Source organism: Neoarius graeffei, chromosome 9, assembly GCF_027579695.1.
Source record: "Neoarius graeffei isolate fNeoGra1 chromosome 9, fNeoGra1.pri, whole genome shotgun sequence".
NCBI classification, from domain to species: Eukaryota; Metazoa; Chordata; class Actinopteri; order Siluriformes; family Ariidae; genus Neoarius; species Neoarius graeffei.
In genome coordinates, this window is record NC_083577.1 from 15,954,592 (window position 1) to 15,968,955 (window position 14,364).

Genomic DNA, 14,364 nt, shown 5'->3' on the forward strand with positions numbered 1-14,364 from the left:
TGTGGACACTATTGATCCACATGTCCTATTAATTAGAGCATAGTTTTATGCTGGAAACCCCCCCCCCCCCCCCGTTTTCAGGCTTGGGAAACAACCATTCACACACATGGACAATTTAAAGTAGCCAGTTAACCTAACTGCATGTGGGGACATCTGGAGCACCTGGAGGAAACCCAAACAGACATTGGGAGAAAATACAAACTCCACACAGAAAGGCCCCTGTCAGCCACTGGGCTTGAACCCAGAACCTTCTTGCTGTGAGACAGCAATGCTGCCCCCACACATCACAAAAGCTCCTGGGGTTCCAATCCTTTCTAAGACCATTAAAAACCAAAAGTACAATTTATTGGTTTAATTACGGTTTAGTCATGAGTAAATCTCATAGGAACCTGTTTTATCATTGTTTCTGTATTCCTGTCTGTATACAAAGCTCCAAAGTAAATGATGCTATGAAACTGAATAATGACATTACTGAAATATTACTCAATGTTATTTCTTTTGTCAGAGTGTTATCCACTGATGGACTGTGGAGAAGATGGAAACTACAGACAGGTAAGCAAAGTGTTGGATTTTACACTGCACTTATTAATAGCTATAGCAATTTCTTTTCTTCTTATACTCTTTCTTTCGTTCTCACAGCATCAGTGGTTCATGAGCTCTTGTAGTAATTAATAGGATGATAATTATGATTTCATATGGAGTTGTACATTTATTAAATTCAGATTGTACCATACATCTGTTGTGCTGCACAAAGCCCCTGCTTTGCCTTATCCATCAGTGGAAAAGGAGCACTGCTGAGCAGATATGATTCAGGCAGTGGTTTATTCTCAGTGCAGCAGTGACCCTATACTGATGGTGTGTCCTGCTGGTATAAGTAGATCAGGCACAGCAATGCTGGGACTCTTAAACACCTCCATGTCTCTACTGCTTGTGATTTGGTTGAGAATCATGCACCAATCCACCATTTCCAGACAGAAGCATCCTGTGGTCAGGTAAATTAGCTTAAACTATGAATAGAAGGCTCATCAATAAAGTGAGGTGTGTGTGTTTTTTTTTTTTTTAATTATTAAAGAGGCAGCAGTAATCCACTTGTACCAGCACCACACACACTGCCATGTCAGCATTACTGAGGTCTACCACCAGTAATATCTGCTCACTGGTGCCATCGACTGTATAAAAATGGACAGCATATCATTCTCTAAAGTGAAGCCAACACAGGTCTAGCACCCCAGCTGGTTGGTTGCAGTGCAATTTTTAGCCCCACCTATCCCCATGAGTTTCAATCTATAAAGTCTGTTTTCAGTGTCACTTTTCTCCTCTAAACTGTTTCCATCTGCAGTGTCAAATAGTTAGTTTTCCCTATGCTAATGTATGCCCCCCCTTTTTTTAATTTCCCCCCAAGAAATTAGGTTTTAAGATGTTTTTCACTTAAAGTAAGAAGGTGTGGATACACTTGGGAATGAGGTGATTGACTGACAGATTTCCCTGAAGAGACTGGCTGTAGCCAGCCAGCTAACTTCATCACAGAATTTACCATCATGTACCTACTGATTTTAACTTTTCTGGACACAAAAAATACAAGCCTCGTCTCGTCTTCTTCCGCTTATCTGGGACCGGGTCGCGGAGGCAGCAGTCTAAGCATGGAAGCCCAAACTTCCCTTTCCCCAGACACCTCGGCCAGCTCCTCGGGAAGAACACCGAGGCGTTCCCAGGCCAGCCGAGAGACATAGTCCCTCCAGCGTGTCCTGGGTCTTCCCCGGGGCCTCTTCCCGGGGGGACATGCCTGGAACACCTCCCCAGGGAGGCGTCCAGGAGGCATCCGAAAAAGATGCCCGAGCCACCTCAGCTGATTCCTCTCGATGTGGAGGAGCAGCGGCTCTACTCCGAGCTCCTCCCGAGTGACTGTGCTTCTCACCCTATCTCTAAGGGAGCACCCAGCCACCCTGCGAAGGAAACTCATTTCGGCCGCTTGTATCCGCGATCTTGTTCTTTCGGTCATTACCCAAAGCTCATGACCATAGGTGAGAGTCGGAACGTAGATCGACCGGTAAATTGAGAGCTTCGCCTTTTGGCTCAGCTCCTTCTTCACCACGACGGACCGGTAAAGCGACCGCATCACTGCGGAGGCTGCACCGATCCGCCTGTCGATCTCACGCTCCATCCTTCCCTCACTTGTGAACAAGATCCCGAGATACTTAAACTCCTCCACTTGAGGCAGGACTTCTCCACCAACCTGGAGAGGGCAAGCCACCCTTTTCCGGTCGAGAACCATGGCCTCGGACTTGGAGGTGCTGATTCTCATCCCAGCCGCTTCACACTCGACTGCAAACTGCCCCAGTGCATGCTGAAGGTCCTGGTTTGAAGAAGCCAACAGGACAACATCATCCGCAAAAAGCAGAGATGAAATCCTGTGGTTCCCAAACAGGATTCCTTCCGGCCCCTGGCTGCGCCTAGAAATTCTGTCCATAAAAATTATGAACAGAACCGGTGACAAAGGGCAGCCCTGCCGGAGTCCAACATGCACTGGGAACAAATCAAATCAAGTTTATTTGTACAGCGCTTTTAACAAACATTGTCGCAAAGCAGCTTTACAGAATTTGAACGACTTAAAAAATGAGCTAATTTTATCCCTAATCTATCCCCCATGAGCAAGCCTGTGGCGACGGTGGCAAGGAAAAACTCCCTCAGACGACATGAGGAAGAAACCTCGAGAGGAACCAGACTCAAAAGGGAACCCATCCTCATTTGGGCAACAACAGACAGCCTGACTATAATATTAACAGTTTTAACAGGTATAACCCTCAACTGTCCTCATGGGGCCGTCCTTCACAGGAGTGGGGCGATAAAACTCCGACCAGACACAGGGCACCAGGATGGATCAAGCAGGTCCGAGGGGCAGAAGAGGCCAGCATCTCAATCCCAGGATCAACATGTAACTCAGAGGGACAGATGGGGGGGGGAAGAGAGAGAGAGAAAGAAAACACGTTGTTAGGTATGCCCTAAAAATGACAAGTATTAAATCTGTGTGGTAGGCTCGCAGAGACGAGAGTCTTTACATCAGGCATAACACACAATGGCATGTTAATATGGTAAAAAATATATCATGACCTGCTCTGGCTGGATGCTTGATTGGGTGATGGGAGCACACTCCTCAGCAATGATGAGATGCAGAGGGGACCCTTAGGCCTGGCCAAGACAATTCAGTTACATTTCACCGGGTCTGGGACATGCGACAGAATGTCTGACGGCCGATTCCCTGCAGGCTACAATAGCCAGTCGAGGTCCCCACCGTCTCCACCAAAAGATTTCCTGTTGACTCCATGTAACTCAGAGGGACAGATTTGGGGTGGGGGGGAGAGAAAGAAAACACAGGTGGTTAGGTATGCCCAATGTCACCTGAATAAGTAGGAACAGTATACATATTGCACCGAGTACAAGCAGGGACTCCGGCAACTAACTATGACAGCATAACTAAAAGGAGAGAGCCAGAAGGTAACACAGGCATGAGGGAGCCCCGGGACATAAAGCAGCCAGCCACTACACCGTCAACAAACTCGAGTGAGCAAGCGAGTGGGGACTGACAGCATCCATACATCCCAGTTTACCAAAACACTCTATGTCTGAGGACCCTCCAGATCTACTCCTTTACCTCATAAACACCATTAACAAAAGGCTTGACTAAACAGATATGTTTTCAGCCTAGACTTAAATGCTGAGACTGTGTCTGATTCCCGAACATTACTTGGAAGGCTGTTCCATAACAGTGGGGCTTTGTAAGAAAAGGCTCTGCCCCCTGATGTAGCCTTCACTATACGAGGTACCAGCAGATAGCCTGCACCTTTTGATCTAAGTAGGCGTGGCGGGTCATAGAGGAGCAGAAGTTCACTCAGGTACTGTGGTGCGAGACCATTTAGTGCTTTAAAGGTCAATAGTAGTATTTTATAATCAATATGAAATTTGATTGGGAGCCAATGCAGTGTGGATAAGACAGGCGTGATGTGGTCATATTTTCTAGTTCTAGTAAGGACTCTTGCTGCGGCATTTTGAACTAACTGGAGCTTGTTTATGCACTTATTGGAACATCCAGACAGTAAGGCATTACAATAATCCAACCTGGAGGTAACGAAAGCATGGACTAGTTTTTCTGCATCATGCAATGACATTAAATTTCTTATCTTTGCAATATTTCTGAGATGAAAGAAAGCTATCCGGGTGATGTTATCAATGTGAGTTTCGAATGAAAGACTGGGGTCAATAATCACTCCGAGGTCTTTTACTGCTGCACGTGAAGAAACAGAAAGGCCATCCAGAGTTACTGTGTAATCAGAAAACTTACTTCTAGCTGTATGTGGTCCTAGCACAAGTACTTCAGTCTTGTCAGAGTTAAGCAGAAGGAAATTTATAAGCATCCAGTGTCTAATGTCCTTAACACATTCCTCAATTTTATTAAGCTGGTGTCTCTCATCAGGTTTTGCAGAGACATACAACTGTGTGTCATCAGCATAACAGTGGAAACTAATACAATGTTTACGAATAATATCGCCCAGAGGTAACATATATAGAGAAAAAAGCAGTGGACCCAAGACAGAACCTTGTGGAACACCAAACTTTACCTCGGTACGTCTAGAAATATCACCATTTATATCAACATACTGATAACGATCAGTTAGATAAGACATGAGCCAGGAGAGGGCCGTTCCCTTAACTCCCACAACATTTTCTAGTCTATCCAGAAGAATGGAATGATCAATGGTATCAAATGCTGCACTAAGGTCAAGCAACACAAGTAGCGAGACACAGCCCTGATCAGACGCCAACAGGAGGTCGTTTACTACTTTAACCAGTGCTGTCTCTGTGCTATGATGAGGTCTAAATCCTGACTGATACATTTCATGGATGTTATTCCTATGTAAATATGAGCATAACTGCTGTGCCACAGCTTTTTCAAGGATCTTGGAGATAAAGGGGAGGTTTGATATTGGCCGATAATTGGACAGCTGACAGGGATCAAGGTCAGGTTTTTTAATCAGGGGTTTGATAACTGCTAGTTTAAAGGATTTGGGTACATAGCCAATCATAAGAGAAGAATTTATTATTTTTAGAAGCGGTTCAATTACTCCAGGCATTATCTGTTTGAATAGATGTGTCGGTAAGGGATCTAGTACGCAAGTTGAGGCTTTTGATGTAGAGATTAATGAAAGTAATTCAGTTTCTTTTAGGGGAGTAAAACATTCTAACTGATGTTCTGATACAGTTATATTGTTAACTACAAGGTCACTTTCATTGTCTAACCTTAAATTAGTAGTTTGAATTTTTTGTCGGATATTCTCAATTTTGTCATTAAAAAAATTCATGAAGTCGTTGCTACTACATACTGCAGGTGTGCATGTGTTGATAGTGGACTTATTCCTGGTTAATTTTGCTACAGTATTAAATAGGAATCTAGGATTATTTTTGTTATCTTCTATTAGGGAGGAGAAATATGTTGATCTCGCAGCACTAAGAGCTTTTCTATACTTCAGGAAGCTCTCCTTCCAAGCTAATTTGAACACTACCAATTTTGTTTGACGCCATTTACGTTCCAATTTTCGAGTGGTCTGTTTTAATGTGCGAGTGTCATCGTTATACCAGGGTGCTAATTTTTTGTCTCTGACCATTTTCCTTTTTAGAGGAGCTACATTATCTAAAGTATGGCGGAATGTTGACTCTAAGCATTCAGTTGCCTGATCAAGTTCTGCAGGGGCTGACAGTGACCCAATCAAAGTTGATAACTCTGGGAGATCATTTACAAAGCTCTGTGCAGTAGTTGACGTGAAAGTACGTTTAATACAGTAGCGTGGTGAGGTGCATATATTATTACTCAGACATATTTTGAATGAGATGAGACAATGATCTGAGATAACTTCAGACTGTGGAAGTATGACTATATTGTCTACGTTTAATCTGAATGTTAGTATTAGATCAAGGGTGTGACCACCATTATGGGTCGGTCCTATGACATTCTGCTTAATCCCGACTGAATCTAAGATGGACACAAACGCTGTTTTTAAAGAGTCTTCTGGGTTATCGAAGTGAATATTAAAATCTCCGACAACTAAAGCTTTGTCTAAGGAAATAACCAAATCTGAGATAAAATCTGCAAATTCAGAAAGAAACTCAGAATATGGCCCCGGGGGCCTGTAAATAATAAGCAATGGAATTAACTGGGTAGACTTATTTTTCGAGGCTACATACATTATATGAGTATGAAGAACTTCAAATGTATTAAATTTATAACCAGGTTTGTGTGTTACACCTAGATAATCGTTATAAATAACCGCGACGCCTCCTCCTCTGCCAGTTAGACGAGGCTGGTGTATATAACTGTATCCAGGAGGACTCGCTTCATTTAATGCTATATATTCATTTGGCTTAATCCATGTTTCTGTTAAACACAGTACATTAAACTCCTGATCAGTAATGAGTTCATTAACCATTAGCGCTTTAGATGTAAGAGATCTAATATTTAATAGCCCCACCTTTAGATCAAAGGTGCTGGCAGCAGCTGTACAGTCAGTCTGATCTAATTTTATATTGATTAGGTTACTGGAACAAACTCTCTGAAAATTTCTACCTTTTTGTTGAGCTCGGGGAACAGACACAGTCTCGATGTAGTGGGCCCTGAGTGACGACTCTGTGCAGCTAGCAGACAGTCGGTTTAGCCTGTTCGTCTGCTCCCTGGCCTTGGCTCTGGATTGTCAGAAATTAACTGTTTCTGGGAACAGGTCTGACTTACTGCCGGCAATGTGAACCAGACTCCTGCTCCGTTCGTACAGGGACCGGACAGCCCTTAGCAAAGAGCCCCAAACCCCATACTCCCGAAGCACCCCCCACAGAATACCACGGGGGACACGGTCGAATGCCTTCTCCAGATCCACAAAGCACATGTGGACTGGTTGGGCAAACTCCCATGAACCCTCGAGCACCCTATGAAGGGTATAGAGCTGGTCCAGTGTTCCGCGACCAGGACGAAAACCGCATTGTTCCTCCTGGATCCGAGGTTCGACTATTGGTCGAATTCTCCTCTCCAGTACCCTGGAATAAACCTTCCCTGGGAGGCTGAGAAGTGTGATTCCCCTATAATTGGAGCACACTCTCCGGTCCCCTTTCTTAAAAAGAGGGACCACCACCCCAGTCTGCCACTCCAGAGGCACTGTCCCCAACCGCCACGCGATGTTGCAGAGGCGTGTCAACCAAGACAGCCCCACAACATCCAGAGACTTGAGATACTCAGGGCAGATCTCATCCACCCCCGGTGCCTTGCCACCGAGGAGCTTGCAAACCACCTCAGTGACTTCGGCTTGGGTAATGGACAAGTCCACCTCTGAGTCATCAGCCTCAGTCTCCTCAGTGGAAGACATGACGGTGGGATTGAGGAGATCCTCAAAGTATTCCTTTCACCGCCTGACAATGTCCCCAGTCGAGGTCAACAGCTCCCCACCCGCACTGTAAACAGTGTTGGCAGAGTACTGCTTCCCCCTCCTGAGGCGCCGGATGGTTTGCCAGAATTTCTTCGAGGCCGACCGATAGTCCTTCTCCATGGCCTCCCCGAACTCCTCCCAGTTCTGAGTTTTTGCCTCCGCAACTGCCCGAGCTGCAGCACGCCTGGCCTGCCGATACCCGTCAGCTGCCTCAGGAGTCCCGGAGGTCAACATGGCCCGATAGGACTCCTTCTTCAGCTTGACGGCATCCCTTACTTCCGGTGTCCACCACCGGGTTCGGGGATTGCCGCCACGACAGGCACCGGAGACCTTGCGGCCACAGCTCCGAACAGCTGCGTCCACAATGGAGGTAGAGAACATGGTCCACTCGGACTCAATGTCCCCCGCCTCCCTCGGAAGCTGGGAAAAGCCTCTCCCGGAGGTGGGAGTTAAAGACCTCCCCAACAGAGTGCTCGGCCAGACGTTCCCAGCAGACCCTCACCATACGTTTGGGCCTGCCAGATCTGTCCAGCTTCCTCCTTCGCCAGCGTATCCAACTCACCACCAGGTGGTGATCAGTTGACAGCTCAGCCCCTCTCTTCACCCGAGTGTCCAAGACATAGGGCCGGAGATCAGATGAAACGACTACAAAGTCGATCATCGACCTCCGACCTAAGGTGTCCTGGTGCCACGTGCACTTATGGACACCCCTATGCTCGAACATGGTGTTCGTTATGGACAAACCGTGACTAGCACAGAAGTCCAATAACAAAACGCCACTCGGGTTCAGATTGGGGAGGCCGTTCCTCCCAACCACGCCCCTCCAGGTGTCACTGTCGTCGCCCACGTGAGCATTGAAGTCCCCCAGTAGCACAATGGAGTCCCCAGTCTGAGCACCCCTCAGTGCCTCTCCCAGGGACTCCAAGAAGGCCGGATACTCTATACTGCTATTTGGCCCGTAGGCACAAACAACAACAAGAGCCCTCTCCCCAATCCGAAGGCGCAGAGAGGCGATCCTCTCGTTCACTGGGGTAAATTCCAACACATGGCGGCTGAGCTGGGGAGCTATAAGCAAGCCCACACCAGCCCGCCACCACTCACCACGGGCGACTCCAGAGAAGTGGAAAGTCCAGCCCCTCTCGAGGAGCTGGGTTCCAGAGCCCAAGCTGTGCGTGGAGGTGAGCCCGACTATCTCTAGCCGGTACCTCTCAACCTCCCGCACAAGCTCAGGCTCTTCCCCCCCAGCGAAGTGACATTCCATGTCCCAACAGCCAGCCGCTGTGTCCGGGGATCAGGTCGTCGAGGCCCCTGCCTTCGACTGCCACCCAATCCACACTGCACCAATCCCCTACTGCTACCTCTGTGGGTGGTGAACCCACAGGAGGTCGGGCCCACGTCACCTCTTTGGGCTGAGCCCGGCCGGGCCCCATGGGCAAAGGCCCGGCCACCAAGTGCTCGCATACGAGCCCCAACCCCGGGCCTGGCTCCAGGGTGGGGCCCCGGCTGCGTCATACCGGGCGACATCATGGTCCTTGCTTTTTTCTCCATAGGGGTTTTTGGTGAACTGCTCTTGGTCTGGCCTGTCACCTAGGACCTGTCTGCCTTGGGAAACCCTGACAGGGGCATAATGCCCCCGACAACATAGCTCCTAGGATCATTCAAGCACACAAACCCCTCCACCACAATAAGGTGGCAGTTCTAGGAGGTGAAAAAAAATACAAGCCATTTCTATTAAAACCGTTTGAAACATCAAGAGGTTTAATAGGAAATAGGCTAGTTTAATTGTGTTAGCTTAATTGCACTAGTGCATATGCCCCGTGGGGACCCGGGGTAGAATAGGTCCCTAGCACCCCCTTGCTGATCGTAAGAGGCGACAAATGGGGCGACTTGTTTGCCATAAGTTGCTACCCGTGTCAGTGGAAGACGATTGCCTGGTACTTGAGGAATGTGGCTGGCTGCGGCTCCCACAAGTCCAACACAGTGCTTTGGCTCCTACTTCATTTAGACGGGAGGTTGGAAGGGCCCGATCCAATCAATCGGCTTGTCAAAGTCTTTTATTTTTCCTTAAAGACTTTGGCTGAGGGTCAATCGAGTGATATGAACATTTTTGTTTAAATTGCTCGAGTATACCATCCCTGTATCCTTGATGCATATCTGGAGGAGAACCGCAACTCTGTGCATCCCCTAGTTGGGCTCCGAGGTGGCTGAGGAGCAGAGATGATGAATTTTTATCCACAAATATGGCTACTAATCAACCCAATAAGAGAAGATTCATGGATCAAGACTTGGATGACGGCTCTGAAATGACATTGATATACCCCCCCTAAAATAAATAACTGGCCCAAATTTATAGTTCTGGAATCTGCAACACCAGACATGCCCCTCGCTAAGTTGTTCCCTTTTGCGATTCAGAAAGGAATCTCAGGAATAGCGGGGGCTGTTAAAGATGTTAAGAAACTGCAATCTGGTCAGATTTTAGTTGAATGTTCAAGAAAGTCTCATGCAGACAATTTATTACACTGTAATAGTTTAGCAGGAGTACCTATGCGGACTTTCCCTCACCAACATCTGAATAGCTGCAAAGGAGTAATCTGCACTAGAGACCTCCATGATATGGAAGAAGCTGACATAGCTACTGAATTGAAAGAGCAAGGCGTGACTCATGTAAGGAGAATTACCTTGAAAAGGGATGATAAAATCATAAAAACTGGTACCTACATCTTGACCTTCAATCTACATGACCATCCTGAAAGAATCCTAATCGGATACTTAAGTGTGCAGGTGGATAAATACATCCCTAACCCTTTGAGATGCTTCAATTGCCAAAAATTTGGCCATGGCTCTGCTAGTTGCAAAAATAAATCAGTTTGCTGTACCTGTGGAGAAGATGGGCACGAACTAATCTGTACAAGACCACAAAAATGCTGCAACTGCCAAGGGAACCATCCAGCCTCATCAAAGGACTGCCCTGTATGGATTAAAGAGAAAGAAATTCAAAGGATTAGGGTCACTAAGAAAATAAGCTATCCACAGGCAAGGAAACAGGTGGAAGGATTTTCCTTGTACAAGTTCCAGCAATCTTTTGCTTCTATTGCAAAACCCCCTATGAAGTCAACTGATTGTCAAACAGACTTTACCTGGCTGAACAAAGATAAGCCACAATTGATTAGTGGAAACAAAACATCTTCAACTTCCAATAAAAACAAAAACATGAATTCCCAGTCTTCTGCCAGTCAAACGTCTGTCATGATTGAACCTTCCCAACCATCAAAAGAGAAAAAGAAATCGACAAATACTACTTCTCAGTCTAAATCAATTCAAGAACATAGGATTGGAAACTATAAGGATGTGGAAATGAAGGAACCCTTAACCCCTCGTAGCCGAAGCTCCTCCCGCAAAAGTAGGAGCAAGGGTCTGTTCCTGTTCTACCCACATGACAATAGCTAACCATATTATTCAATGGAACTGTCGTGGTTTTAAAGCAAACTTCTCTGAACTGCTCTTTTCAATCCTCTAGTCTTCTGTCTTCAAGAAACTCACCTATCGCCAAATAATATTATGTCCTTAAAAAATTATACAATGTTTAATGCCTATGGCCCAAATGTTCATCGTCCTTCAGGTGGGACAGCTGTCCTGGTACAGAACGACATAATTCACAGCCACCTTGTAATTACTACTCATCTGCAAGTGGTGGCAGTCCATATAACACTTCATAAAGTGCTCCGTCTATATTCCTCCTGATGTCACTGTAACTTTGCACGACCTGGATGACTTAACTGACCAACTGCCTACCCCATACCTCCTCTTAGGGGACTTTAATGCACATAACCCTGCATGGGGTGGGAATCATTCAAACGCTAAAGGCAAGACTCTGGAAGATTTTATCTCTAAAAATGACTTATGCCTGTGGAATGATGGATCTTCTACCTATTTACATCCAGGCCATGGTACTTACTCAGCAATTGATTTATCAATATGTGATCCTGACATCTTGCTTGACTTCTCTTGGCGACCCTTGGATGACCTTTGTGGGAGTGATCATTTCCCCTTGATCATGACATCTACTGAAGCGGATATACAGTTAAGACCTCCTAGATGACAACTTAAAAAAGCTAACTGGAATGTCTTCCAACACCTTTATGACGCCCAACTTGGTCACTTACCCCAAAATATTGAAAATCCTGTTGAGCACTTCACTGAAACATTGATAGCAATTGCGGAGGAAACTGTCCCTAAGACCTCAGGAAAGCCCCACCGTAAGTCCAACCCATGGTTTAATGACAACTGCAAAAAGGCCATTGACTCCCGGAAGAAAGCAGAGAGAATTTTTAACAAACATCCAACAACAGAAAATCTCACCAGATTGAAAATCTGCCGAGCTCAAGCATGTAGGACTATCAATAAGTCTAAAGCACAAAGCTGGAGACAATATGTTTCCAGTCTTACATCCGATGCATCCTCTAAAAAGGTGTGAAGTTTTATTAAAAAGATGAAGGCAAAAGGTGGAACCTCACAAGTTCAGCACTTGAAATGTCAAGAAGGTCTTCTGACAACAAAGCAGGACATTGTTGATAAACTTGCTGAAACGTTTGAAAATAACTCCTCTGTGGAAAATTGTCGACCTGAATTTCAAGCTCTACGCAGGAAAGAGGAGGGAAAGGACTTGAATTTCCTGTCAGATAATTCAGAACCGTACAATCAGCCTTTCTCAATGGATGAACAACTCTGCTCCATAAGAAACTCCCATGATACTGCAGTGGGCCCTGATGCAATTCACTATCAGTTCTTAAAAAAACTGCCATCCAGTGCATTAGCCCATCTCCTGACAATATTTAATGCGATCTGGGAATCAGGAAATGTTCCACCATCTTGGCAGAAAGCATTTATTATCCCCATTCCCAAACCAGGCAAAGATCACACTGACCCCACAAACTACCGTCCAATAGCCTTAACTAGTTGTTTATGTAAAACCATGGAAAGGATGGTGAATAATAGACTAGTTTGGATGCTTGAAACAGCAGGACATCTGACTGAATATCAATGTGGCTTCAGGAAGGGGAAGAGTACAGTGGACCACCTTATTCAACTGGAGTCCTTTATACGTGATGGATTCATCAGGAAAAAACATGTGGTAGCAGTTTTTTTTTACCTTGAAAATGCCTATGATACAACGTGGAAATATGGTATTCTAAAGGATCTGTACTGCATGGGATTCAGAGGCCATCTGCCCATTTTTATCTCAAACTTTTTGTCCAACAGACGTTTCCAGGTCCAACTGGGTACTACTTTTTCAACTCCACATTTTCAAGAGCTAGGAGTCCCTCAAGGCAGCATTCTCTCTGTCACTCTATTCAGTGTCAAAATCAATAGTATTGTACAAGCAATCAGCCCACATTTGTTTTGCAGCCTTTATATCGATGACCTCTGTATCTGCTACAGACGAAAATATATGAGTACAATTGAGAGAAAATTCCAATTATGCATAAACAAGATCAGTACTTGGTCGATTCAAAATGGCTTCAAGTTTTCTAAATCTAAAACTGTCTGTAGTCATTTTTGTCAACTTAGATCATTACATCATGATCCTCTGCTCTACATGGATGGTGCACCAATCCAAGTGGTGAAAGAAGTTAAATTTCTTGGACTTACCTTTGATAACAAATTATCCTTCATTCCACACATGAAATGTCTCAAGAAGAGATGTTTTAAAACTTTGGATATTTTAAAAGTTCTATCAAAGACAAAGTGGGGAGCAGAGTGGACTGTGCTGCTGCGTCTTTACAGAGCACTAGTGAGGTCCCGTTTGGACTATGGGAGAATTGTCTACGGATCAGCAAGGAAATCATACATCTAGACACTGGACACTGTGCATCATCAAGGCTTAAGACTGGTCTTGGGAGCCTTCAGAACCTCACCAGTTCAGAGCCTGTATGTGGAGGCAAGAGAACCCCCCCTTCAGTTAAGGCGCTTAAAACTTGCAGTATGCAATCAAACTCAAAGCAAACAAAAATAATCCCACTTACTGTGCTGTCTTTCACCCCCAGTTTTTGCAGTTTTATGAAGCTAAACCTAGGTTTATCAGACCTTTTGGAATACGCATACAACCCTTCCTGGAGGACTTGAACATTGATCTGGACAGTCTGCAATCTTCACATGTCTGTTCCACCCCCCCTTGGACCTTGAGACAACCTGTAATTGTGCAGGACCTAAGTCACAGAAAGAAATCTAGCACACATCCAAGCGAGTACCAGAGCTGTTTCCTTGATGTAAGACAGCGCTTCCCTTTGCACATCCCAATCTATACTGATGGCTCAAAAACGGATACTTGTGTGTTGTCAGCAATGGTAGTCGCTTCTAACCAGCGTGGAATACGCATCCCAAACCTGTGCTCTATTTTTACAGCCCAAGCCCAAGCCTTGCTCTTGAGCCTTGAATACATAGAGTCCAATCAACAAAAATCTTTAATTTGCGCAGACTCTAGGGCCCTGTCCACACGGCAACGGATTCAGGTGAATCCGATAAAATTGTTTATCGTTTCGGCCTGGCGTCCACACGGCACCGGCGTTTTGTGTGCCCCAAAATGAAATCTTTTGAGAATGGGTTCCAGAGTGAAAAGATCTGGCAACGGCGCCGTTGCGAAGTCATCTGGATGAGTAGAACGGATTTGTTTATGATGACGTCACAACCACATGTGCTTCACGTCGGATAGAAGTGTAACGAACTCGATGCGAGTTGTCAACAAATCCTATAACTTGGTTCATAAAACGCGCTTACAAAATATTTTCACTGTGAATATTTATTGTGTAATGGTGCAAAGTGAGAGAGAGAGAGAGAGAGAGAGAGAGAGAGAGAGAATAGCCCTTAGGGCAGAGTCAATCCCGCCAGCAAAAAAGGAAAAAAAGGA

The 14,364-nt window shown here is 45.5% G+C and overlaps 1 protein-coding gene across 4 annotated transcripts in view; it reads left to right on the plus strand.

The window, feature by feature from the left end:
- Window positions 1–14,364, plus strand: part of nms (neuromedin S) — a 53,484-nt gene that overhangs the window by 3,224 nt on the left and 35,896 nt on the right. For all 4 annotated transcript variants that reach the window (XM_060929069.1, XM_060929067.1, XM_060929068.1 and 1 more), the window contains exon 2: window positions 506–552. In XM_060929069.1, the coding sequence (XP_060785052.1) occupies window positions 506–552 (47 nt within the window). The remainder of the gene's footprint in view (window positions 1–505; window positions 553–14,364) is intronic.